Genomic DNA, 27,711 nt, shown 5'->3' on the forward strand with positions numbered 1-27,711 from the left:
GGGTTGGCATCCACCAGTAGATATTTCATGCGGTCAACGTCCCTGGCGATAGTCGGCGGGATTAGAGAGAGAAGCCTGGATCTTATTGAGGCATATAGTGGGCAGTAGAGGAAGAAAGGAATAAAGTCCTCTATCTCACCATTGTTGCACGGGCAGAGTCGAAGATCCAGAGGGGTATTGGAAAATACACCCTGTAGGAATGCTGTGGGGATGGCATGGAATCGAGCCAGTGTAAAGGCCCTTCTCAGCGTAGGATCCAGCAGATCACTCAGATAGTGGGCCATTAGATAGTTCTTGATCAAGGGCAGCGTCCCTAGCAAGAATCCAGTCGCGAGTTTTGTCCTTGTCCCATGAGGATAGGGCTGCGAAGTCTGGATTGAAAATCTGATGCACGAGAAAGCTCCTTATCCCCATTGGGCCACCCCCCCTCTCAATAATCGCGGTGTCGTTGGTTTTTTTTGCCTCCGAATGCGAATAGGTCAGATGTTATCCTCCGCCGCCACCCCGGTGTTTCGTGGTTCATATGTTATCCTGATTTCTGATCAAACCTTACAATTCTGTGCATTGTATAGAGATAGAGAGTCGAGGGAAATGTTTCTCCCCCCCCCCCTGCTGCTAGTTATGAGCCCTTGTGGGAAATTGCTGCCTCCTCAGAGTCGGTATGCCTGTGTGGGATAAACAATACTTCTTTATTGTTGCCTGTTCAATGGATGCTTGTTTTCCTCTCTACCTTTTGTACAGGAAGCTTAACATGACTCAAAACTGCCCTGGTGATACAAATCATGGGCAAAAGGACCCTCAAGTTGCTTTGCCACTAGCTCCCTGCTTTATAGAATTGTGGAGTTGGAAGATAACCCCTGCAGTCATCTAGTCCACCCCCTGCAATGCAGGAATCTCAGCTAAAGCATCCATGACAGCTGGCCACATTTAGTCAGAATCTCCTTTTCGAAGTGTTGGTGCTGACCTTTAAAGCCCTAAACGGCCTCGGCCCAGTATACCTGAAGGAGCGTCTCCACCCCCATTGTCCAGCCCAGACACTGAGGTCCAGCGCCGAGGGCCTTCTGGCAGTTCCCTCGCTGCGAGAAGCCAAGTTACAGGGAACCAGGTGGAGGGCCTTCTCAGTAGTGGCGCCAGCCCTGTGGAACACCCTCCCACCAGATGTCAAGGCAATAAGCAACTGTTTTACTTTTAAAAGGCAACTGAAGGCGGCCCTGTTTAGGGAAGTTTTTAATGTTTGATGCTGTATTGTTTTTAATATTCGGTTGGAAGCTGCCAAGAGTGGCTGGGGAATAAATAAATTATTATTATTGTAATTTGCAGCCATTGGTTTGAGTCCTACCCCCCAGAGCAGGATAAAACAAGCTTGCTCCATCTTCCTTGTGGCAGCCCTTTAGATATTTGGATATGGCTATTATATCTCCTCTCAGTCTTCTCTCTTCCAGGCTTACCATAGCCAGCTCCTTCAACCATTCCTCATAATGCTTGGTTTCCAGACCCTTGTTCACCTTGGTGATCATTACGGTGGGAAGCACTCTGTAGCACTCTTCCGAGTAATGCAGTGGTTCTAAGCTTCTCAGTACAGTATATTATTATTTATTTATTCATTATTACATGTAAAGCTTATCTGTCCTCCAAGAAGCTCAAAGTGGCATACATAGTTCTCCCTACTCCCCATTTCATCTGCTCAACAACCCTGTCAGGTAGGTTAGTCTGAAACAATTGACTTGCCCAACATCACCCAGGGAGTTTCGTGGCTGAGCAATGATCCAAACCCAGGGACAGTATCCAACTAAACAGTTCCGCTAGCACAAAGACTTTTGAGTGACCCCTAAGTCTGGTGGGTTGAAGGTGGTGGTGGGGGACCCAGAACAGATTTAGGGGTTGCATGGAGAGAGGAGAGAAAAGGATCAGGACGTTGCATAGCTAAAAGTCCCTGCACTAGTTGTTGGCTGGGGCAGTATCCAGGTAAACATTTCCACTTGTAGATATACCATAGGTATATTACAATATGACACTACACAGGCTATCACATCAGTGTGAATATTCTGAAGCGATGCTAGGTTGCAATTCCTTTTTTCTAGTTAAGAGATGCCTTAATCTTATGAATCACAACATGTTTCTCCTTTGCGTGTTTTAGATTTCAACATTTTATTGTGTATATATGTTCGCACATAAAATTATGCCTACAGTATGATAATATAATACATCTACAAAAACTATACTCTGTAGAATGCCCTCCCTTATGTTCTTTCAGAAGCCAGGTAAACAAACACCTTTTCGCCGGGCTTTTAGAGGCTGAGAGATTGGAAATCCCCTTTTCATAATGCTGTAAATTACGTAACTGATGAGAATTATTATTTTTTGTTTCTATTTCTTAGGCTTTATTGTTTTCACACTACCTTGTTTTTGTAAACCACCCTATGGCCATTTTTGCTGAAGGGTAGTACGTATAGAAAGCTCATGATAAAAAAAATTAAATCTACATTCTGATCATTGTAACAAAGCGTATTTTAAGGAGACAAAGGCTGAGGCAGGGTTCTGGAGTTGAATAACACTCAAGGTTCTTTTTCACTCACAAGGTTGCTCTTCTGTGTCACTCAGCCTGTCATGCTGGAAAGATGGGCAATCATCTAAGGCCGCCAACACACTACTACTGAACAGCATCTCTGGTTTATTTGATTGATCTGCTTTCTTTTTCCTCCAGCTTTTTTCCTGGAAACGCTGTGTATTGTCCTGATCTGATGCATACATAATTTATCTGCACAGAATGGAGTGGATTTTTTAAAAAAATCAAAATAAAGAAGCTAATTTTAATTTAAATTGGATGCTAACACACATTCAGCTGTATTGAGCCTTCAATTACAGTCATTTCAGTGAAACTCTGAAAGTAATACACATGTGTGAAAGTTTAGACTCATGAGAACAGGCCCAAAGGTCTGCTTGCATGAATCAATGGCAGTTTTCCCCCACACAGGGCGGGGATTGCCTTTATTTCTGCAGATTTTCCCTCTAGAACCTGATCCCATGCCATTCTGGATAGGTACCCCCAACCCTTAGGAGTAGCAGGGAGCTAAAGTAAGAAAAGCCCTGTTCTGTGTGCAGAATTATCTGGATCCAGCCCATGATATCTGAAAACTGAAGTAAACACTGCCTTGGTTAGGTCTCTCCACTTCAGTTGTCCATCCATAGAAGAGGAATGTTACTCACTTTCTGAAAAGGGATGCAAGGCATATGGGAGGTAACTGTAAAGCACATTACCTCTGAAAAGTGATGCTGCATAAATGGTTAGTAACAACAATAAGTAACAGACTGTGAATTGAATTCCCAAAACAATTTTTGGAAAAACCCAGGCATTATAAGTTGTGATCAACATGCCACACAGCAGACTGTATGCCCATTTTGCCGCTTATTTCACATCACACAAAAAAAGAAAAAGAAAAATATTGTATATCTGTGTGCCAAATCCTTTGGCAGGCCACAGTACATAGCTAGTGGATTTTGTTCAGCTTGGGAGAGCCTAAGTAATGCATGGCTCTCTTATGTGTGTAGAGTTAAATTCACTCTGATTGCTTCTGTGTCAGAATAAATGTTACAAAAAAAAAGCTCAGTACAGCTGGAACTTTGCACATGTCCTGAAAACATGTCTCTGATTTTTCTTTGTGTTGAGCTGGTAATAGAAGATTGCAATGATGGACAGGGAAAGCCCTAAAATGTATCTCCGTGATAATCCCAGTACATGTCACTCAGCAGCGTGCTCCTTGACATAGGTTATTCCAGAATCAAATAACAAATCTGATGCAAAAGAAGAATCTTGCTCTGTAAATGAAACGGTACCCAACTGCCTAAATTTATCAATACTTATTTTGCTGTTTTTGGAAAGTCGAGCCTTTTCCCTTTCAGCTGTGGGGGCAAGGGCATCTTGCTGATAGACTATAAATAATCAGGGCATGCAGGTTCCCTTTCCACATTTATTTTAGAACTTCTGAGTTCAACCCCAAGTTCAACTTTACCCCTAAGGCTGGGTTCTTGCCTGTGGCATCTTGGTTTATTAAATGAAGTCATAGAATCGTAGAATCTTTGAGTTGGAAGAGACCCAAGGGTCATCTAATCCAAACCCCTGCAATGCAGGAATCTCAGCTAAAGCACCCAAGACAGATGGCCATCCAATCTCTGAAACCTCCAAGGAAGTCTCATGAACTGCTCCGCCTATAACTTTGTGATGAAATGTCAGTCATGTGCAACCCAGACATTCTCTGAAAAGATCCCTCTGACAATCAATCAATCAATAGTTTTTTTCCCTATAACTGGGTACACAAAGCAACCCCAGTTGTTTAGCTTTTCGAAGGGGATGCTTCTAAGAGGCTAATCTGCAGCACTTGGCATCTAAAGATGCTACTTTGGCTGCAGAAAATGAAAGCTGGCTTCTATATCCGCCTATACACTTTAGCTAGACGCCCTCCCTTGCATCTATTCTCCCCTCTTCCTCGTTAAGTATTTGTTGTTTTGATTTTAGGACTAGAAAGGGACCAGCCAGTGCATTTATAAAGGGGAAGATTTGCAGCTTTTGCTCAAATTATTTCACATCTACAATAGCCTTGTATGAAAGACCAGTATTATCCTTATACTATTGATGGGGGGGGGGAGAGGCTGAGAGTGGCCTTCCTAAATATGTAAACCGTGTCAAGATTTGTACCAGAAGCATCTTGACTTGCACTGCCCATTGGTAGCCACCCTGTGTCACCTAGTGAAAGACTGCAGACAGCCACCCTGTGTCACAGACTGCAGACTACTCTGAGCGCTATCTTAAAGGCCTTTTAATATTGGATCTTTGCCTCTTTCTTGGCCTCTTGCCTGATAGGTTGAAGTAAGTTAAGATGGGCTTTTGAAATGATAACACAGCAAGATACTATTGCTCCACTTGGTTTCTGTGAGATACACCACATGGTTCAAAGTCAATCAACATCAGTTTATAAGGGAATGTTCATGTGACCTCCTCTGGCATTCATAGGACATGTAAGGGGGTCGTGGGGCTCCAAGGGCTAGCCACCCCCCCCAACCTATGCACCCGGCAGCTATGCTCCACTTCTCACCATCTTTTTCTTCAACACACAAGAAAGGGCTCCACACACATACCGGCATGCCTTCATAAAGCTCCTCCACATGAGGGGAATCATCCTGGGCCTGTCAGGATTTACCTTTACTGTGTTTCAATGTAAGTACATGGTAGAGAGCCCTGTGACAAAAAGACCAAAAAACAAACAAACCCTCCAACCTTCGGTCCCTGTAAGAATTCTTTGTCTGCCTAAGACTCGTACTTCCATAACATGAACATGAGCAAAGCATGCAATTCTGAGCTTTGCCTGAAGTACACAAGCACATCTGGCAGGAAAGGCAGAGAGATATCTCCTCTGAAATCTGCTTCCTTGGACTAGGAATGTGCCAGGTATTATCCTAGGGCAGGGGTAGGCAAACTAAGGCCCGGGGGCCGGATGCGGCCCAATCGCCTTCTCAATACGGCCCGCAGATGGTCCAGGAATCAGCGTGTTTTTACATGAGTAGAATGTGTCCTTTTATTTAAAATGCATCTCTGGGTTATTTGTGGGGCATAGGAATTTGTTCATTTCCATTTATTCCCAAAATATACTCCAGCCCCTAATAAGGTCTGAGGGACAGTGGACCGGCCCCCTGCTGAAAAAGTTTGCTGACCCCTGTCCTAGGCCATCCAGGCTGGAGCTGCAGCCTAGCGGACATCTTTTCATCAGCTGAGGCAAAAGTACCTGGTTTGCAGAGGAACCAGAACTGGTGGCACAGAGGACAAGGTGTTGTCACTGGCTGCTGGAGACCCTGATTTGACAAAATCTATGTACAGCAAGTCACCCGAGTTGCAAAATAAGCACCATTTTGCTGAGATCAATGGGCAAATTTCCACTGACCTTTTAAAAATGGATGTAGATTGTAGAGGCCAAAAATCTGGGCATTGCAGCTGGTGGGGCTTTTTACAACGGTTTGAAAATATATGTATTGAACAGGTAACATACAGAAAGAGAAGGAAGATGACCTGTGTAGATCCTAACTAAACCTCAAGTGCACCAAAATATTTGGTGGTTCCTTCCCCCAAGAAGAAGAGGGCTAAGAAGTCTTTTAATATTGACAGTCTTGCCCTTCCAAAAAAACATGGAGCCCGATCCTATTCACCTTTACTCTGAAGTACATCCAATGTACTACCTAAACATATACAGGTGAAGCTTGAAAAATTAGAATATCATAGAAAGGTTCATTTCTTTCAGTAATTCAACTTAAAAGGTGAAACTAATATATGAGATAGACTCATGACATGCAAAGCGAGATATGCCAAGCCTTTATCTGAAGAAGTGTGCATGCACACGAAAGCTCATACGAATAACAAACTTAGTTGGTCTCTAAGGTGCTATTGGAAGGATTTTTTAATTTTGTTTTGACTATGGCAGACCCAACACGGCTACCTACCTGTCCAATGTACTGAGTGAGGCTTATTGCTGAATTAAGTGTGCCCAGGTTTAGGTCAGAGTACATTTCCCATTTGTGAGTATTTACTTAGTACAAAGTGTTCTCATAACTCAAGGATATTGCTCTTTATATGTCTGTTCTGATTATTACAAGGCTTTCTCATGACACCCATTAGTCACTCTCAACTGCAGCACTTACCCTGTAAATATTGATAACTGCTTTACAGAAGTGCTGAAGTCTCAAAGGCACAAAATGAGCTGGAGCTCTTCCCAAATGAGTAACGAAATTAAAGAACTTTCAGAATTAGCTGTGGATAGATGTGAAATGAAGGAGTGACTAGTGGAATAAGGAATGTAGCTATTTGTTCTCCTTAGGCTTCAGATGTGTTGCACTATGGAAGGAGAATGTATCTTAATGGGTAAAGGTAGGGTCATATACCATTTTATCAATGTTGTGATAGCTTACATCCACACTTCAGTAAATGCATTAAAGTCACTTACTTTTTTAGTATGGACCCTGGATCCCTGAGTGGTGTGACATTACTTGAGAACAGAGACCTTGGGCAAGTTATCTTGGATAACTAAAATAGACATAGCGATGTTACTCAGTGTAGTCATTAAGAAGGTGGTTGTAATGATAACCTTTAGCTTATGGTATGGTGATATATCTGGAAAAGACCCTTATGGTGGGAAAGATTGAGGGCACAAGGAGAAGGGGATGACAGAGGATGAGATGGTTGGACAGTGTTCTCGAAGCTAATAACTCGAGTCTGACCAAACTGTGGGAGGCAGTGGAGGATAGGGGTGCCTGGCATGCTCTGGTCCATGGGGTCACGAAGAGTGGGACACAACTAAACAACAACAACAAATGGTGATTATATATAAAGTTTATTGCAGTACTTTTCATTTAGCATGCTAAAACAAATATTTGGTATCTGAAGAAACTGTTAAACATTGACCCCCTCCTAAAGAAAAATGTCCATTTTTGGCTTGCCCTTTGAAACTGTCCTCTGTGGACACATCTATTATGGAAGGGTTTAAACATTATTATTTCTACATTTGGTTTCTTTCATAGTAATAGGCGTGGTAAGGAATTGTAAAAATGTTCTGCCATGAGCATTCCTTTAAAGTTAGCACCCTAAAACAACATCTCCACACCCTGCAATTAGTGTCATAAAATTGCTAATACTTCTTCCATAATATTCCGCCACTTGCTTGGGAGGAAGCAAATCCTCAGCTTTCAAACAAATAAGCACATGATGTTTTCTTTTTACCCATGGATTTTTCCTTTGATGAGCAGCAAAATGAGGAAGAGTGTGTAACATGCAGAAGTGAAGAAAACTAAAAGATGTAATTCTAAAAAGGTTGTGCTTGCAGAACTGAGACTTCTCACATGCATTCCTCCCCTAGTCTGCAAATAGTATATCCCTCCCCATAAAAAGTTTAGGAACATAGGCAAGTTTCCGAGTAAGACCACCGACCAGTTGAGCTTGGTACTATCAGTGCTGGCCACCAGCAGATTCCCAGGTTTCAGACAGAAATATTTTCCAGCCCTACCAGGAAATGCTGAGAATTGAAACTGGGATCTTCAAGCCTCACAGGAAAGTTCTATAGTGTGAAAGCTTCTCTGTGCCCCTTTGAGGTCACAATTTGCCACATCTTGATGCATTATACTTCTGTATGTTTTCTCAGGATGTGTGCATCATTCTTTAATCTGAAATAACATTGTTGTTGTTATTTATACCCCACCCATCTGGCATGGTTTCCCCAGTCACTCTGGGCAGCTCCCAGCAGAATAGTAAAAACACGAGATAAACACTTGATAGTCACTTGAGATAAAACACAACGCATCACACAAGCCAGTTTCCCTGTTGCTGACAAAAAGCCAATTCATTTACAGTATTAGATTTCCTAGCTACGGAATCATCCCCGAGTGCCATTTTCTTTTTCAGGAGAATCCATGCACTGTAAATCTCAACATGCATTATCAGTTCCCTCCTTTCTACATGTAAAGGAGATACACAGGTGGGAGTCTGATTTATGGGAAGGCAGTTCACATGTGGAAGCTTTGATAGACAGAGAATTGGACTAGGATGTTTGTCTGGGTGCGCTTAGCAAATTACCGGTACTCCCTATGTTTTCGGTCTCGTTAAAATAGGAATGTTAGCAAGCCATACCATAAAACTCTTGAGGTTTGCACAGCACTTTGCTCATGTTGAGGTGCCAAAGAGATGATACTTAGTGTTTATACATTGCTATGAAATGTTCAGAAGTTAACCATATTGTAACCGTTTCAGCAAACCTGTAAATTTGTTGCTGGCATACATCTGTCTCTAGAGACAATGGAGTGTGCCTCTGGGGGGTGAAGTCAAACCGCTTCAGTGCCTACCCCAGAAGGAGTCGTCACCCCGAAGGTACTACCCCTCCCCTAACACCCCATACGCCTGCAAATTAAATCAGGATTATTGCCCCCATTTTACAGAAGGGGCTGAGGTTGCGAGAGAGACTCTCTTCCAAGTAACCATACTAGGGGATTGCACTGCCCCCCCTTTATTGTGCAACCCTGTACATGGTTCCACAGAAGTAAATCTAAACTGTACTTGTGCATTGCAACCTTTGCCAAAGCTATGCTGGAGCATGTGAAAGCGAGAGTATTCTCAAACAATTCCTTCCAGCCAAAATGTATTTGGGAGCCGCCTTGAGCACCTCATATTGAGGCATAAAGGTGGGATATGAGAACTCTTACTTCTGTTTTTATATTATAAAAAAACACCATTTTGTTAAAACACACCCAAGGTTTGCACTTGTGAAACCTTAGCCATCTGTTGCTCTCTTGTTTTAGTCTACAACAAACGATATCCCACCTATTTCTCTGAGGAGACTCAAGATGGCTACGGGGCTGCCATAAAAAATATGGCAGACTCACACAGCAGCTTACACTCAAATCAACAAATCCCAGCAGTACAAAAGCAAGACAGAAGTTTCCAGAATGGCTGCCTAACTTAAATGAAATTCGCGTTAGTTTAGTACAGGCCAAGGAAAGCAAAGAGGCGGTGGACTACTTTTGAGTTTTGTGGCTTCGTCCAAGGCCCCTTGAAAGCCGGTTAGCTGCAAGATCCTGCCTCAAATATTGTCGCGGAGATAAGAGCCTGAGGGAAAGAGAAAAGAGAGAGAGAGGCGCCTCAAGTGTTGTCGTGGAGGGGAGAGGTTTCTGGCCGGCGCGCTGGCGGTTCGCAAGTCTGCGCGTCGCCTCAGCCACCGGGCGGCCGCCCACCAAGGAATGGAGCTCGGCCTGCCGAGTCACTGGGCGAGCCCGGCTACTGCGTATCTCCCCCGCGGGCCGGGCCGGGCCGGCTCCCCTGGCGGCGGCTGCTGCTGCAGGGCTTGGAGAAGAAGGGCCGTGCCCCGCTCGGAACGCGAAAGGCGGCTGCGGCCGCCTCCGGCTAGCGGGAGCGGCTCTGCCCCGTTCGCCAGCCAATGGCAGCCGCGGAGAGGCCTCGAGAGACGCTTCATCGACGGGGGTGGCTGTTCTCCTCAAGTCGCCTGCGCTTCCCCGCGGCCGGGCGAGTCCCCCACCCCTCGGGCTTAGGACCGGGCGCCCTCTCGGCCACTTGCAGCGGGAGTGGTGGGCGGCGGCGGCGGCGGCGTGTTTCTGAGGAAAACTTTCCGGAGAGAGGGGAGGTGCCTTTCGCTGTCTCCGCGGCCCCGCAGCCAGCAGGGGTTGGCCGCAGCCATTTCCAGCGAGCTCTGCCTCGGGCTTCCCCAACCTCGACCGCCTCCTTTGCTTCATGCCTGTAAACAATGAACGCCGGGAAGGACTTTCGCCTGTGCGCGGAGGTGGCGAAAGGTGAGGAGGGAAAAACCAGGCTTGGTAAACGGAGCCGAGAAGGAAGGAAGGGAGGCGGGCGGATTTCTTTGCGTCGACTTTTTGGCCCTTTAAAAAGAGTCGCTCTGCGCGCGGGCAGAAGTTTCCCGGCAAGCGCGTGAACCACCCGGAACGCCGGGCGGCAGGGCGACTTCTCGGCTGCTAATGGCGTGGATCAGGCCCCGGGGTTTATAGCCTGTTTGCCAGAAGTTTGGCGGGGGTGAAATAAGTCTCGCAGCAAGTGTCGTTGCATAATAAAGGAGCCCCGGACTTTCCTTTCCTCGAGCTCCGTCTTTTATATAAGCCGTTTAAACTTGGCGTCTTTGTTTGGCATAAAAATGCAAGTGGTTTGTCCGTGTGGTTATTAGCTGCTTTGCAAAAGGATACAAACTGCAGGCTGCCGGCAGCTTGTCTGTCTGCTCATGGGGGTGGGTAGACTGCGTTTGTAAATACTGTGCACACGCGAGCGAGCAAATCTGCTGGTGCAATATCCCATTGCAGTGGAAATAAAAGAGAAACCTCAAGAGAACAAAACGGGTGAATCTGAGAATACAACCCGATCCTAGCTATGTAAGCTCTCTTGACTTAAGAAGGGTTTTCTTCCCTGTTCTAAGGCTAGGAGGTATAATTCAAGGCCTGTGACTCTTCCAAATAAAACACGTTTATTGTGTTGCACCGGGCCTTACAGGTATTTACTTGGAAGTAAGTCCCCTTGGAAATCGCTAGGGCTTCCTAGTGGGGCAAAGACTAGTTGATTTAAATAAATGTGGCAAATAATCCAATGGGATCCTACAGGCTGGCATACTCATCTGTTCGGTTTCAAAATGTTTTAGAGTGCTGCTTTTGTTAATCAAGAGGTTTTTTGTGAAATGATTGCTTTTCATTCAAAAGAGAACTTAAAAAAAACACACACACATACACAACTTCTCATTCTTCCATCGCAGTTGCATTTCATACTTCCTCCAGTAATTTAGAGATAGCTGTAAGGGTATGATCAAAGCCACTAGTTTGACCTGTGCTCTGACCCAAACAGACTTTTAAGTGAATAATAACATACTTTCTTTGTTTTCCCCTCCTCTTTGCCAAAAAACAAACAAAGCCCAAAGCACACAATTTAAACAAGTTTGATCACATGTAAATGATGTGAAGGGGAATTTGCTAGACTAAGGGTAGGGTTTCTAGACACACCACAATGTCCACCTATTAGGTGTGGGTATCTGCCAGGGAAAGTCTCTGCATATAGTGGTATTGAGGCACAGAGGGAAGAAAAGCCTAGGCTTTTTCTTGCAAATGTCCATTCCTATAATGCGTGGATGCTGGAGTGGAGCCAGTGGCATTGCACAAGCACACAGCCCTGTTCTACACATTGTTCCCCTTAATAAAATCCATACATGAGGGGGGCTTCAGTAATGTATGATTTCCTTCCCATAGTGAAACTAAGTGGTGTTCGGGTCTCTGAACCACCCTGTGAGGTAGATTGGACGAACCTTGCCTGAAACCGCCCATTGAGCAGCATTGGTCAATGCGGGTTTGAGCCTGGACTTGCTACATCCAAACACATCATTTTGGACACTTACTTTAACCACCATGACCAGTTGTTAATGTTTTATGTTGCCTGGCACAATAGCATCTCCATTTTTTTTTTAATATCTGCAGTTTTAACTCAGTTCAAATAGTATCAGCATATTTGTATGCAGATATATTGGCTTTCATGACAAACCACTAGTTTCATGTCTGTTTTTCAATTTCAGATCGTGTTTATTTTGCCATTCTCTTCCATAAACCAAAGAGTGGTAGCTCAAGCACACATTATTTCTGCGTAGACGATGAATATGTATATGAGAAGTAAGTATATTATTATTCCCTTGTTCTTCAACGCAGTGAAATAAAGCATTATGAGGATGTAACAGGAGTCTTTATCATAACAGGTATTATTATATCCCTGTCCCTGAAGGGAAAATATAATGGGAGAAATTCAGCAAAGCACTATGGCAATCATTCAGTCAGTGCAAGTGTTTCAGCTTGCCAGACAAACCATTTCCCCTCTCCTTCCCCCATGCACTGTTCTGGGTGTTCTCCCCCCCCCACCCCCTGAGCCAGTTGGGGGAGGCACAGGGGAAGAGATGGAGGAAAGGCCCCCTTGTAGTAGCAGAAGTCCTTGTGCATGCTTCCTTCCGCTAGCAGGACTCATTAGTTGGATCTGGCCCATAGGATCAAGTAAGGTGGTTGAAGGTAACCAAACAATGTAAGAACATCTCTGCTGGACCAAACCAAAGGACTGCCTGGTCTTATATCCTGTTCCCCACAGCAGCCAACCAGATGCCTATGAGAAGCCCATAGGCAGGATGTGAAGGCAAAAGCCCTCTCCCACTGTTGTACCCCAGCAGTGGTATACTGCTGGGGAGCCATACTGCTTCTGAGCCTCTGTTGTCTCCACCAAGAATAGTAACCATTGATAGCCCTATGTTCCATCAATTAGTTTAACCAAGAAAGTAGCCATCACGAGGTCTTATAGAAGCAAATTATATACGCCCAACTAAAAATTAGCAAGGTTCTTTAGGTAAAGGTAAAGGGACCCCTGTCCGTTAGGTCCAGTCACAGACGACTCTGGGGTTGCGGTGCTCATCTCGCTTTACTGGCTGAGGGAGCTGGCGTACAGCTTCTGGGTCATGTGGCCAACATGAGAAAGCCGCTTCTGGTGAACCAGAGCAGTGCACGGAAATGCCGTTTACCTTCCTGCTGGAGTGGTACCTATTTATCTACTTGCACTTTTGACGTGCTTTCAAACTGCTAGGTTGGCAGCAACGGGAGCTCACCCTGTTGCGGGGATTCGAACCGCCGACCTTCTGATCGGCAAGCCCCTAGGCTCTGTGGTTTAACCCACCGTGCCACCCGTGTCCCTCAGCAAGGTTCTTTAGGGACCACTTTATATATATATAATATATATTTACACAGTTCTCATCTCAGTTTCTCCTCATAGCAACTCTGTGAAGTAAATTAGGGAGTCCCTGTAAACTTATTGGCTGAGTGGAGATTTGAACCCTGGTTTCCAGGACCTAGTCCAGCACCCTAGCCACTACACCAAGCAGGCTCTCAAAGCATATATTTTAAATAGCCTTTAACTGGTACATTTCAGAAAACAATTGTAGATAATGCCAGTGGCACATTTTGAAATTTGTTGTCAATGGACCATAAATCAGGGCCCTGTTAGCTTGCTTTTTAAAAATATGGTCTTGATCAAAACAATTTCAGTTTCCCTTGTTAAAAAAGAAAAGCAGTCATGCAGACACAAGAACAGATGGTCTCAACTGTTCATCAGCCTTTCTGGGGATCACCTGAATAAGCCATAGTTTGAGGGAAAACTGCGTGTAGCCGGTATAAACTGCTTAATCGAGATGCAGTATCTTTGCTACGTCATGGCAAGCCTCCTGTTTTCTGAAAGAAGACAGGCTCAGATCAGAGACTTATTCAGCAAGAAATAGGCAGTATCCTTTGTGGATTGCGTTTTGTAGATATTCCTGAATTAAACACCCACAGCAGAGGCTGATTGGGAGCAGGCAAGGGCAGAATAAAGAATCATTCAGAGATCCAGCGGGCAACTTCCACTGTGGCTTTATTCTTTGTGGTGTGTCCAGGCACACAGTATGACAATTACAGAGTTCTTGTCACCTTCCAGTATATATTTTAACTTGCAACTGAAAGGTTTTGAAGGGTTTTAACAGGATGCTCTAACAAGCTTTTGTAATTTCTGCATTGTTACCTTTCAGACTGACTTTTCCAAAAAAACAATGTCTGCAAATTGTTTTACAGAAAATTCCCAAATTGTTTCAGCACATATTGACATTGTAATCCAGAAGACACCAATATGTATGAGGGTTACATAATTGTTTTTCCACCGATAATTGCAACGTATTTGAACAGTAATCTAGAAGTGAATCTGAATAAGGGGTATGTCAGCTATAATGCCTGCTTATGTGGGCAGTGCTGGCAGAGTTGAGGAGGGACGTGGTTCTTTTGAACAGCAATTTCAACTGAAGTATTTCAGTTTAAGTGAACTTTTCTTCTTCTTCTTCACCCCTCTCTCACCCACCCGCCCCCTGTCCCCAAGTTTCTATGCAGATTTTGGGCCACTCAATCTGGCAATGATTTACAGATACTGTTGCAAGCTAAATAAAAAATTGAAGGTAAAAATGACTTTGTACTCAATGGTTTGTATAGTATTACGTTCCTTTATAAAAATGTTGCTGGGAGTGAACATTATTCACTTGAAGTTCATGTGTGCACTGTTTTTACTACTTCATATTCACTGGCAGGAAATATTTAAAGTGATAGGGATTTAGGTTGGTGTTCATATGGGTAGTCCAGAGAATGGTGTGTGTGTGTTTGGCAAAAGGGTGGGGAAGAATAATGTGGTAGAACTTGCCTGCTTTTATTTTGGAGTACAAATAACAGGGAATTCATTCTGTGGTTAATGCATAAAGGCAGAAGGAAAGAAGCTGAAAACCATGGAACTTAAAAGTCCTCATGGTATCACAGACAAAATAAACTTACTAGGAAACACTGTTTGGAGTGGAAGTGCCAACTCCCCCAATGAATTTCTTGTTTCTGGCAACCTGCCAGTGTCTGAAGAGCTGTAGGACACAGAAGCACATATTTCTTTAATACTGTATGTATTTCAGTGGGTTTTATTTTTTTTTCATTAAAAAAAACCTTAACAATGCTTGCCAGTATCTCTTGACAATTAAAATACTGGTTCTTTATAATAAACATACCCTGTTGTTTTTAATATTTTAAGGGAAATGTACTGTAATGAAATGGGTGGGATTCTAACCTAAGTCATATATAGGACCCCCAGAGATGACATGCGGCACCCACCCACAAGGCATCAAGTTGAAGCTCCTTGTGGACCACCATTCAGCATTAGGCACCCTGGGCAAGAGGCAAGCCAAATAAAAACATATGATGAAAGCTCTGAGGCACCCTGCCCTAGTCTATTCAGTGGCGTGATATTTAATCTTTTGATTAAAATAAAATTGAAAATTACTTACATAATGGAATTTCCCCACACTCAACTCTCCCTCCTCAAATAAGTTTCAGAGAGTTGGGGCGGAGGACTGAGGGCAAATTTAGGAGGTGCGTGAGGAAATTATGTTGAACAGCCAAAAGTCCTAGCACAGGGGTGGCCAGCTCCCAAGAGACTGCGATCTACTCACAGAATTAAAAACTGGCAGTGATCTACCCCCCTTTTTTCAGGTCAAAGCTGTTGAGGGTTTTTTTAGGGAAGAGGAAGGCCTCGCTTTTGGGGGGTGCAGGGCTTTTTTTAGGGGAGCCAAAGTTATTTAGCTTCTTTGTGGGGAGCCAGTGACCTACCAGTGATCTACCACAGATGTCCAGTGATCTACCGGTAGATCACGATCTACCTGTTGGACGTGCCTGTCCTAGCAGAAGCGCTTATTGGATACCTCCCTAAGAACCCCAAAGGTAGGCTGGTCTCCCCTTTAAAATCATTAGGAAACCAACTCCCCAAATTCCACCTCCGCTCTAATGTTGGAACAGATAACTAGAATAAATAAAACTAGTTTTGTTCCTCGTGGATTCTGTGAAGGTTAAATACATCTAGTTGCTGTGCCTGCCTGTTCTTAACTGTTATTCCCTGCTACAGATTGGTAGGCACCACAAGCTTGAAATCTTATTTCCCTTTTTCTTTTATGATCAGATGTAACAGTTGACAAGGCAATCTGTTATTTTCAAGCTTTTACAAAAATAATACCCTGGTGTTTTATAGAACTGTAGTAGTATATAATGGCAATTAAGCCTTAAAACTGTACTGTGTAGTAGTGTGAGGGATCTTGGAACAGCCAGCATGCTGCAGAAATGGCTCATCTAGTCCAACAAGTCACACTGTTTTCCAGGGTTTCCCACATTTTTTCAAGTTATTTAGTGCAAGAATGTCTGATAGTAGATTGGGGGGGGGAGAGAATGCCATTGCAGAATAAAAAAAAAAAACCAGAAGCTGCAAATATGCTTTCATTCAGCCTTTGAAATGCTGTTGCAAAGTTAAACAGTGAAAACTGAAGTTTGTGACTCAGCAGTTACACACAGCTGCAAGACTTAAAGTGATGTTTGCTGTGCAGATCTGATAAATTGTAGGTTTGGAATTTGAAGTACTATGTGGAGGAGCTGGTTATGGGATTGCTCTTGGATCTTCACATTTAAATTACTCTGCTTGGGCCACATTAACACCATACGTTTAAAGTGCTGTGAAAACACTTTTAACAGTCATTGGACCTTCAACAAACTACGCATCCCAGGTTTCTTTGGGGAAAGCCATGACAGTTTAAAGTGGTATCGCAGTGCTTTAAAAGTATGGTGTGAATGTAATTATTTTTCAGTGAACAGGGAAGCAGGAGCTAGAGGTTTATAAGAGCATGTCTTGAGAAAGACAGCACTATAGGTTCAAATTCATGTTAGGGTATGTATTTTTTTATTGCTCTTCTGCAAATGACTAATGAATCTCTGTGTAAATAAATTGCACATTGTCTGGTACAATTAGAAAAGACCCTTTAAAACAGCAAAGTTGAGGAAATAGTAACTTCTCATAGTAACTTCATGTTTACACAAGTTCTTTTGTTCCTGACTCAAACACTTGTGTATATTGTGGACTTCAGAATTGTTTCATTAAATTATATTTTTTTCCTTTGGATATTTGACCTTCTAGCTCATTTAATTTTCTTCTTCTTACCATTTCAACCTTCATTACTATGCATGCTGGGTCCCAATGTCCCTCTTTGTCGTAGAAAGACATTGACAAAGAAGTAGTTATTTGAATTATGTCTTAAAATGTACCAATGTAACTACGTGTTATACCAAATGAGGCTGTTTTCTGTGTGTGCTTAAATATGACTTTTTATAATGCAAGGAGTTGGATTATAACTCCATTGTTTATTTCCTTGGTACAGTCCTTTACCATGCTAAGAAAGAAGATTGTTCATTATACTGGCTTTGATCAGAAAAAGCAAGTCAACGCAGCCTTCCTCATAGGCTGTTACGCAGTAAGTATTCTCATTTTTAACTTTAAACTGTCAAAGACGCGCAAGCCTGTGTCGTCCCTGCACCCTCATGTCTAGTGATCAAGTAACTTGTGGTTCATGTGCTTTTGCCCCCAGTTTAGGAAAAGGAATGCATTCATAGGATAAAACTGCTTTAGTTTTATCCCTAAGGCCATTTTCTTTCCCCATTTTCCCCTCACTTGTTGCTGCTGTTACTCTTATTATATGGATTTATTTATTGCCAGACTATTTTGGCAAGCTCACCTGCCTTGCTAAACCAGATGTCATATATGATATAGTGTGAAACAGGTGGAAGATGTCGCTGGACCTACAAAGCCTCAAGTGCAGTTCTTGGCAAGCCCCAGTGTTCAGCTGATCTGTCCTGGCTTCCATGCACAGGTCAATGCAAAAACTAGTCACCTGATGGCCATTGTGATGTCAGGTGATTGACATATGAGTCGGGCACATCAACCTGACAGCGGGGTTGTGAGGAATATGAGGATCAGGCCCAGTGCTTTTCTTCTGGAAAAAAGGTGCCAGTACTATGTACTTTTGAGTACCCCCAGAAAATAAAACACTGATAAGGCCCACTGGTAGATCTAGTTATACCCTATTACAGGGGTGGCCAACTCCTAAGAGACTGTGATCTACTTACAGAGTTAAAAACTGGCAGTGATGTACCCCCTTTTGGGGGGTTCAGGTCGAAGTTGTTGAGCTTTTTGGAGGAGGAGGAAAACACTGTTTTTTAGGCATTCAGGTCAAATTTGTTGTTGAGCTCTTTTTAGGGAGAAGGAAATCCCTGGTTTTTGGGGGTGCAGGGCAGAAATATTGAGCTTTTTCTAGGGGAACCAAAGTTGTTCAGCTTTTCTGGGGGAGCCAGTGATCTACCAGTAGATCACGATCTACCTGTTGAACGTGCCTGCCCTATTATAAACAGTCTAGGGTTTTGAAGTTTCGAAGAAGAAGAAGAAAGACTTTTTAAAACAACAATTGAATTGGGACAGCTGGGAATTGAGTGGGGCTAGTTTGAGGGAGCAATGTTAAAATACATTGGAGGAAAAACCATGCCCGTGAGGAATAGTTGTGTTTTTTACTTTTAATTTATTTTTGTTGGCACATTCCAAATACAAAAAAGTAAAGTGAGCATAACGAAAAACATAACCCACAAAGCACACAGGTGTAGACTTGGGAAGGCAGAATAGCTTTGACACATATCCATGGCACCAGACCAGAGCATTCTTCTAGAATGAACCCTGTACAACTGGAAGCATAATCTCATACGCATCAGTATTAATGAAGGGAAAAGAATGGGAACCCTGTAATAAACCAAACTCTGTTCAAGGAAATCCTGGGTTTCCTTGGACACGAAGGGGCACATCAGTGAGACAATCAGTAATGGTGGACACGTATTCCTGAAGAGCTTCTTGTTCATGAGTGCCTCCTGGCACATTGGCACAGTGGTAGCATCAGATAAATACATATCTATATATTAGGGAGCACAGAAGGGGCAATGTGCGTTTCTGGAGTGAGGGGTGAGCTTTCTCTCACAGATCATATTTCTGGAAAAGAACGGTACATTTCATATTAACACTCCCATCCTAAACATACTTTCTTTGAAGTAAGTCTTGCTGATCGGCATTGGGAGTCATTTTGGACTCACAGCTGTCCATGGAGGCACAGGTTAATTCTGTGTCCAGGGCGGCTGTCTACCAGCTCCATCTGGTACGCAGGCTGAGACCCTACCTGCCCGCAGACTGTCTTGCCAGAGTGGTACATGCTTTGGTTGTCTCCCGCTTGGACTACTGCAATGCGCTCTATGTGGGGCTACCTTTGAAGGTGACCCGGAAACTGCAATTAATCCAGAATGCGGCAGCTAGACTGCATCTACATTGGCTCCCAGTACGTTTCCGAGCACAATTCAAAGTGTTGGTGCTGACCTTTAAAGCCCTAAACGGCCTCTGTCCTGTATACCTGAAGGAGTGTCTCCACCCCCATCGTTCTGCCTGGACACTGAGATCCAGCGCCGAGGGCCTTCTGGCGGTTCCCTCACTGCGAGAAGCAAAACTACAGGGAACCAGGCAGAGGGCCTTCTCGGTAGTGGCGCCCGCCCTGTGGAACGCCCTTCCATCAGAAGTCAAGGGAATAAACAACTACCTGACATTCAGGAAATACCTGAAGGCAGCCCTGTTTAGGGAAGTTTTTAAACTGTGATATTTTAAATGTATTTTAATGTTTGGTGGAAGCCGCCCAGAGTGGCTGGGGAGACCCGGCCAGATGGGCGGGGTACAAATAATAAATTATTATTATTATTATTATTATTATTATTATTATTATTATTATTATTCAAGTAAATGTGCTGAGAATTGCAGCCTTAGTGTAATTTCTAGTATATGATTCAGTTAAGATTTGTGTGTGGAAAGTACATTTCCTTCAAGTAACCACAGAGATCCAGCAATGGGTATAGCAGGCATGGGGAGCTTCAGACCTGGGACTAAATGTGGCCATCTAGGCCTCTCTGGCCCTTGGAACCATGCTCTCTCCTTCTTCCCCTGGCCACATCATCATTGGCACTGCTGTACATACTCCTCAAGTCCAGAATATGAACTTGAACTGTGTAACCATGCCTCTTGCTTGCTTGGATGAAGGGAGGGGAAATGAGGGTTGAACGCTCTTGAGTTTTGCATCTCTGACCCTGGCCATAACAAAAGGTTCTCCTGTTAGGCTGAATAATGTTCTCCATCCCTGGGGTAGAGGGCAAGTTATTTGTGTGGGGAGTACTTTTCGTCCAAAACATAAGGAGGAGGCACCAGGTTGGGGACAACTTCCTTCTCTACAGCGTACTCTAGAATCCCTTGCAATGTGCCAAACCGCTTAAATGGGCATGCCAATCTGAAGAGAGTTCTGTGCTGAAGGTAGAAAGTTGGGAAATAATTTTTCTCAACAATAATGCTCCACCAGATATGTCCAGGCTGCACAAGGCTTAAATTGGTTTAAAAGCTTCTTGAACTGTAACTTTACTTTTTTCATACCAAAGATACCTTTTGTAGACAATATTGTTTGGATCCTTCTTTCTCCAATCTTCAAAGGGGTATAAGCTGCTCTGTACAGTGTGGCTTGGTACAGTTTGCTAACTATTTCTGAAAGTTGCATGGTGTGTCCAGAATTCTTCTCCAGCTGAGTGGGAGTTCAGCATCAACAGGATTTCCGCTCAAAGAGCTACACTATTCATACCCTGTTAGCAATGAACACACGTTGGCATGGATCTGGTTCTTGGTTTGTCCTGTCCAACTTACAGCAACAAACCCTGCCTACACTGGTGCATTATGCAGTTGTCACAAAGCAGGAGAAGTTAAGAGCTAGAAGGGGATGTGAATGCAACTGTATGTGTGGTCCTCTCCTTCCAGAGCTATCCTTTTGCAATTGCTATATTGCAGGCATCCCAGAACCCGGCCTTCCAGATGTTTGGGAACTACAACTCCCATCATCCCTAGCTAACAGGACCAGTGGTCAGGGATGATGGGAATTGTAGTCCCGAAACATCTGGAGGGCCGAGTTTGGGGATGCCTGCTATATTGTATTCTTGAACATAGTTTCCCCATGTGATTCTTTGATTTTTATGTGCCTTTAGATTTCTTAAATGTTTGGTCAATTGGTTAGATTATTTGCTAAATACATTTTGACTAATTAAAAACGTTTCTTCAGTTAATTGCAACACTTTTTAAATGTTAATTAATATAAAAGCTTCAAATAGCAGGTGTAATTAAAAAAAAGAGGTATTCCTTCTTGACTCCTTTGGTGATCCCTGCTGCAACAGATACATACACCATCTAAGACGAAACAAATCGAAACAAAAAGGTTGTTTTCTTTGGGCATGATTCAATTTATGAGTCGTGTCAGTGGAAGCCTCTCCTCTTTCTCCTCCTCTCCCATGTCCCCCAAAATTGGCTCAGGGAGCTCGGAAGAACCCCCAGAGCGGTGTGTAGGGGGAAGAGGGGGGGAACCATTCAGCCTGGCAAACTGAATTGCTTGCCCTGTTGGAACGATCACATGTTGAACAACTCCCCTAATGCATATGAAAAGATGTATCTGTTAACTAGCTAATTACACTACATACATTCATCAATAAAGTGCTGTCTTTTAAATTAACTGACAGCAGTAATGCTTTTCTGTACTTCTTAAAGCAGCAGTTGTTGCTGCTGCCAAAACTACCCCGACACTTAAAGGGAGAGATTCTTTATCAGCTACTGAAAATTAGCTCACTGTTCTTAAAAAATAGTAATACAGAAACTACAAGAGCCACTGCTTTCGTGGCTTGCCCTGTCATATGGAAGTGTTCTCAGTGTTTCCATTTTACGGGAGTAATTGTAACAAATGAGTAGCATTTGTATTTAATGGAAGAAATGTGTCATTTTAGTGCTGAATCACTGCTACCTAGTGGAGCTTTGTATTCCTAAACTGTTTCCACTGTTTGGATTTAAACTTTTGCTTGATGCTTATAGAGGACATCTTGAACGTTTTCAGTAGGACTGGGATTTTAACCAGAAAGCAGTAAATCTGTTTTGCTAATTGTCTAGTCATTGTGGCTCTTCTTTTAGACACGTGTGGTGTCCTTTATGCACAGAGAATTTTGACAGTTCTTAAAATGGCAAGTTTTGCTCTCGTCCTATTATTGATTTCTATGACTGCAACTGTTTGAAACTAATAGTAATTGAATAGAAATTTAATAAATAAATAAACACTGTGGAGTTATCTATTTATTTTATCACCAGAATGTTAATGCTTTCAAGTATACTCTCTAATGGTAAAAGGAGTTACAATAAAATATTTGTTGTTGTTTTTCAATGTTTTGTAGGTGGCTGTATTAACCTTCTGATACCTTGATATCTCCCCTGCTCAAAAAAAAGAAATGACATATTTGACACACCCCTGCATGAATGTATCAAATGCATTTTTAGATGTTACTCTGGGGCTGTTGATTTCAGATACATCTAAGAATACTGTAATACTACAGCACTGCAAATTGTGCTATTCCTAAAAAGTTTTATTTTGGAAATAAACACAGACCTGAAGGATAGTGAGAGTGTTATTGAGAAAGTATTAGACATGCCTTGAAATCACTGGTCCTTGAATGCTCCAGTGAAAATTGGGTTTCCAATTCAAATGACCACATATAACCTTAAGCCAAATAAGGTACAATCTCAAATTAAGAAAACTTGTTTATCATACCTGTTGCATCTAGAATGTTTTCAGAAATTGAATCTGAGGCACGGAGAATGTGCTGTTCCTTCATTCCATGAAGATCATGAAGCATTAATGACATTTTCATTTATGTTTTCAGTGTTTGTAGGTGACATAGTTTCTTCCGTTTGTCTTTTCCTATCAGGCCATTTGCTCTCTTGGATCTTCCAATAAGAGTTTCTTGTGGTATACCGTATCAAAAACTGGGTTATTTGGGGACCTGAACTTTAGAAACAGAAGAAAGAAGCATTTCAAATAATGTGCAATAACTCAAAATAATAAATGGGACGGTTAAACAATCTGTTAGTGACTTGAACATAATTTTTGGGTAGGTTTCGTCACTAATCATCTGTATGTAATTGTGACATATATTAAATTGAGCAGCATGTATTAGCCTGTGTGTGCTGCTGGAAAAGGATATGTGACAACCTTCATTGACCTGCTGCTCTTCAGATGTTTATCATCCCTGACCATTGGTCATCACGATGGCTGGGACTGAAACATCCTGAGGCCATTGCATTGAGGGAGGGTGATACGTGGAATATTTGGTAGCAGAGTAATGATTGTTGTGAAATAAGATGTCATAGCTTTAGTTTGCTCAGTTAAAATTCCAACATGTTCATACTTAAAAGGCAGAACTGCATTAGCTTGGACAGGTTTATAGTTCTTTGTTAGCAGATAGAAATATACTTTGAGATTACTTCTGAAGTGATTTACAGAGGTGTGTGCAGTGTGTCTCTCGTATTTTTTCCATGTAACATTTTTACAAATCAGTTTTGGTTGTTGAGACATTAGGAAGAATGAAGTGGGTGCTTTTGATCTTCTCTATTATTTCATGGGTTAATATCCTTTCTTCTGACTCCCTTTGTCTGTTTTAACTCAGAAATAGCTCCTGTGTGTCCTGTCCTCCTCCTCTGTCTCCCGCCTCCATCTCGGCTCTGTATGCAAATCCTGCATTAACTTAGTAACAGTGTTTCTTTTTCTCAGGCTTGGCACTAATTATGTCCTTTTGGAGGGCTACCCTTCTTGGGTCCTACCCTCAAGAATTGCTGTAATTCAGGTCATCTCCAGGACTCATCTCTGTGTACTTTATTTTCTCAGCTTCTTCCTTCAGGGTAAGCAGTTTCCTTCACCTCTTGTGTTCTTTGTTTCTTCCTTAATCCTTCCTGGGTTCAGTTTGCCAACTTTTCTAGATGTATCCTTATTTTAGATGGAGCTGCTGAAGCAGAATCACCACTGCTGATGTAACATCCAAATATCTAACCTTTCCATTAGTAGTTCCAGTAGTAGCTGAAATTAAATTAAAAATTTCTAGGTTAATGCATGCGAATTTGATACCAACAGGGTTTCTTGTGTATCTTGTGTTGGCTTTCATAGCCTTCTCTACATTTCAGTAAACGGACGGGTGTGTGTTTGTGTCCTGTCTCTTTTCTAAAACCTGCAGTGGGTTGTGCGGGGTTTTTTTTTCCTTACAATGTTTTCTCTCTCTCTAAGGGTGTATATTTCACCACTGTGGTTGTTTCTCATTTCCCCAAGGAATAATATCTTCTTCTTTGATCTATGCAAGGTCTCAATGTTTGCCTTCACCTGTGACTTTTCATTTTTATACTTATCTACAGAAGCTGTCTCTTGGTAGAGTGCAGCTGCTACTCTAGCTTCCTGGCAGGTGGGTTGTTATTGTCTATCAAGAGGCATTAGGCAGCTGGGAGGTCGGTGCAGTGCAAACACACTGGCAGGAGTGCCAGATTGGTTCTACTAGTGGATTTGCACTACGCTGACCTCCCCACCACATTAACCCTCCCAGAAAGCAATAGTAACCCACTGCCAGAAAGCCAGGGTACTGGTTCTGCCCACTTGGCAAGTTGCTTCTGTAGTCTGTTTTTACAGTGTTATTATTGTAAACAGTTTATGAGTTATGTTTGTGCCTTGTCTTACGAAAGTTATTTCTGCTGTATTTATTTAGTTTCTGTCTTTCTGTGATGCTTTCTTTCCCACTCTTTTGTAAAGCTGATGAAGAGTTGCTATTTAAAACAACAACAACAAAATCTATAGAATACAAGGGCTTAAAGTTCTACTTTTTCTAAAAATAAAAATATGCACTTAACTTCCACAGGTTTCTCTCTCTCGCACACTTGACCAAAAGTCAACTGTTTTAACTTTAACTCTGATCAGTTGTATATTTCCCCATAATATTGCATGACTGATAGGGTATAGAAATGCCAGTTCAGTTATACTTCCTGCGAAAGGAACAGATGAACTGCTACCCATTTCTTAACCATGGTTAAGGAATCTGGAATGGACCTTCCCTCTTGCAATTGAATCTCCGTTACTACCTATGCAATGATTTGGTATCTGTACCAATGATTTAGTGGCCAGAAGGAATATACAACGAAGCAGGGAAGGGCTGGGACAGGGATTGTGAAGTCTGATGAACCACTCTTAATCCTTTATCTAGAGTTACAGCCAGCTAGTGTTATCTGCATGGTACCTTTGGGCTGAGTTTTGAAGAAAATAAAGCTATTGGTTGATGATACATTCACAAGCGTGCATGCACTTGCATCCAAAACCATTTAAAACAAAAGCATAACCTGTTCTGAAGGTTTGTAATGTTTGTACATGCTTGTGTCTAACTGGGGAAAGTAATAACGCTAAATAGGCTCATGTCAGTGGGCCATTGAATGATCTGGGAGATTGTTTTGCTGAAGTACTGTTGAAAATAAGTAGTTGTGGACTTGGTGCCTGGTAGGGAGGTTGTTATTAGACTTCTCATATAATCGTATTATCATAGAATTGTAGAGTTAGAAGGGACCCCGAGGGTCATCTATTCCAACCCCCTGCAATACAGGAATACCATCTAAAGGGTCCATGACAGATGGCCATCCAACCTCTGCTTAAAAACTAGAGTCCACCACCTCCCAAGGGAGTCTGTTCCACTGTCGAACAGCTCTTGCTGTCAGGAAGTTCTTCCTGATGTTTCATCATAATCTCCTTTCTTGTAACCTGAATCCATTGGTTCAGTTGACCCACTGTGGCGGGTGGAGAGGTCTGCTTCACCAGCACATTCCCTGCAAAGAAGGCAGTGGGAAAGCAACAACCCAGCAGGATTGGCCCCACAACACCTGTGCGGACACCACCTAGTGTTGCCAGCTGATGGATAGGTGGGTGTGGCTTGTGAAGGGAAATGACCTGGCAGGCCAAGATGGACCAATGGGCTGGAGATTCCTCACTCCTGTCTTAGAGCAAGGTGAGGCGACAGCTCTGGCAGATAAACCATGGTGAAAGTAGTGACCTTAGCAATTGATGTGTCCATTAGAAAAGTGCTTTCTTCCACTGATTTCCTCCCATCCTCACCTTATGATACCATTGCAACATCCTTACTGAAGAGATGGTCTTTGTTAGGACATGGTTTCAATAGGTTATCACTTACGAAGTATACCAGAACTTCCAGCCTTCCTGTTCAGAGCTCTCGCCCAGCAGATGCAGATGTGCATGAATTGAGACTGGGAGGTCTTACAGCAGATGTTCCACCAAACTTTAGCTTTTACCTAGAAGCAACTCCAGAAGAACCTGCTCGTTTATGCAATAGTATTTTACTTGCTTGTAGGACAGCATTGTGTTTAAAGCAAATCGAAGCTGCATTTCTTAAAAAGAAATTTAAGCAAGGTAGTTTTCCAAGTGCAGGGCTTCTAATTTCCAAGCTCTTGCAGGGGTGGGGTGGGCGTCCTGTTATACACTCCCATCAGTGCCTATAGCCAGCGAAGCTCTCCTTCAAGATTAACAGGAATAGCTTGTACTGTTGAACGTACAAGCCACTGAGGGTGTTGTGACACGATTCCAGCGCCCCACTAATCAGAATGTGCAGGAGGGGCCCCCAAGTGCAACAATGCTCATTTCTCCCACATTTTGAAGTAACTGAATACAGATTGCCATGTAAGCAATATAAGACCAGTAACTCCAGAGACTAAAACTACCTAGCTGTGCTACTTTGTGTAGCATCTGTTCATCAAAACAGGACTTGAATGTTAATGAAACATGACTTGTCTCTTCAGTCCATGCAATGGATAATTGCTTTGTGTACAGCCATATTGTATTGGGAATGCTAATTGGATAATCAAGAATTGCAGCTCCTGAATTATCTTTTGCCTATAATTTTTTTTCCTTTGTTTTGTCTACTAGGAGAGCACAGTTGTTTAGGAAGGCTGATTGCAAAATTGTATCACCTAGCATTATATTTTAAGGTTTGAAAACTGGGGAGGGTGAAACTTGATAGAAGTGTGTACAGTTGCCAAACTTTGCCTGTGCTGTATTTTCTATTTTAATTTCTAATGGAGTGTATTTCTGTAAATTTTCATTGCAAACTGTTTATTATTTAAAATTATGATTGAATAGGCGGAATGAAAATAGTCACACTTCATGTCTTGCGCTGATGGTGGCTTAAAATGATTTATGTTCCTTGTGTGACTTTGACAAAGTTAGTTGTACGATGCCAGAGGTTATTCATTTGCCACACTATAAAAGTAAGTAATATAGATAGGAGTCTCACCCTTGCAAGCAACCGTAGGCTGGTTGTGAGAGCCAGGCCTAGCTGATATATCATGGATGTGGTGTGGATTCCACCAGAGTTGTCAAATCGTGTGGGTGCTGTTCTTCTTGATAAAAGCAGTTTGTGTGAATTGAGTACCAACATGGTTGTAACAGTAGTAACCATAATCCTGGACTTGGTTGCTTACATGCCAGACTGCTGTGCAATGCAAAGCCTTCAGTAGCCAATCCTGTTAGTTTAAAATCTGACCCATTTGATGGTTCTGAAAATTTTTTGGGATGCGCTAACGGCTCATGGAGAAAACGTTGCACTGTTTTGAACCGGAATCTAATTCTGATCTGCAGTTCTACTGCAATAACACTTTCTGGAGCTTGAACAGCATTTATGTATGCAGAATTGTTCTCGGTTCCATTTTTCCTGGCTTTGTATTGGCCGCCATTTTACTTTATAGCCAGTAACGGACCCCCCATAGGAACCCTACAGGTTGCAAGGTTTTTAACTGCAGTCCTCTCGCATAAGAGATGTTCTGGA

At 42.8% G+C, this 27,711-nt stretch overlaps 1 protein-coding gene across 7 annotated transcripts in view; it reads left to right on the forward strand.

The window, feature by feature from the left end:
• Positions 1 to 27,711, forward strand: part of CDC14B (cell division cycle 14B) — a 49,245-nt gene that overhangs the window by 758 nt on the left and 20,776 nt on the right. For 6 of the 7 annotated variants that reach the window (XR_004427547.1, XM_033163908.1, XM_033163910.1 and 3 more), the window contains exons 1-4: positions 10,195 to 10,332; positions 12,102 to 12,195; positions 14,459 to 14,534; positions 17,310 to 17,402. Coding sequence is in view for 6 of the 7 variants with exons in the window: in XM_033163908.1 (XP_033019799.1) it covers positions 10,287 to 10,332; positions 12,102 to 12,195; positions 14,459 to 14,534; positions 17,310 to 17,402 (309 nt within the window). In the remaining variant the exon portion in view is untranslated. Of the gene's footprint in view, positions 1 to 10,194; positions 10,333 to 12,101; positions 12,196 to 14,458; positions 14,535 to 17,309; positions 17,403 to 27,711 lie in introns of those variants that run through there. The other variant, XM_033163907.1, reaches the window with a different exon arrangement.

This window comes from Lacerta agilis, chromosome 11, assembly GCF_009819535.1.
Source record: "Lacerta agilis isolate rLacAgi1 chromosome 11, rLacAgi1.pri, whole genome shotgun sequence".
Lineage (NCBI taxonomy): Eukaryota > Metazoa > Chordata > Lepidosauria > Squamata > Lacertidae > Lacerta > Lacerta agilis.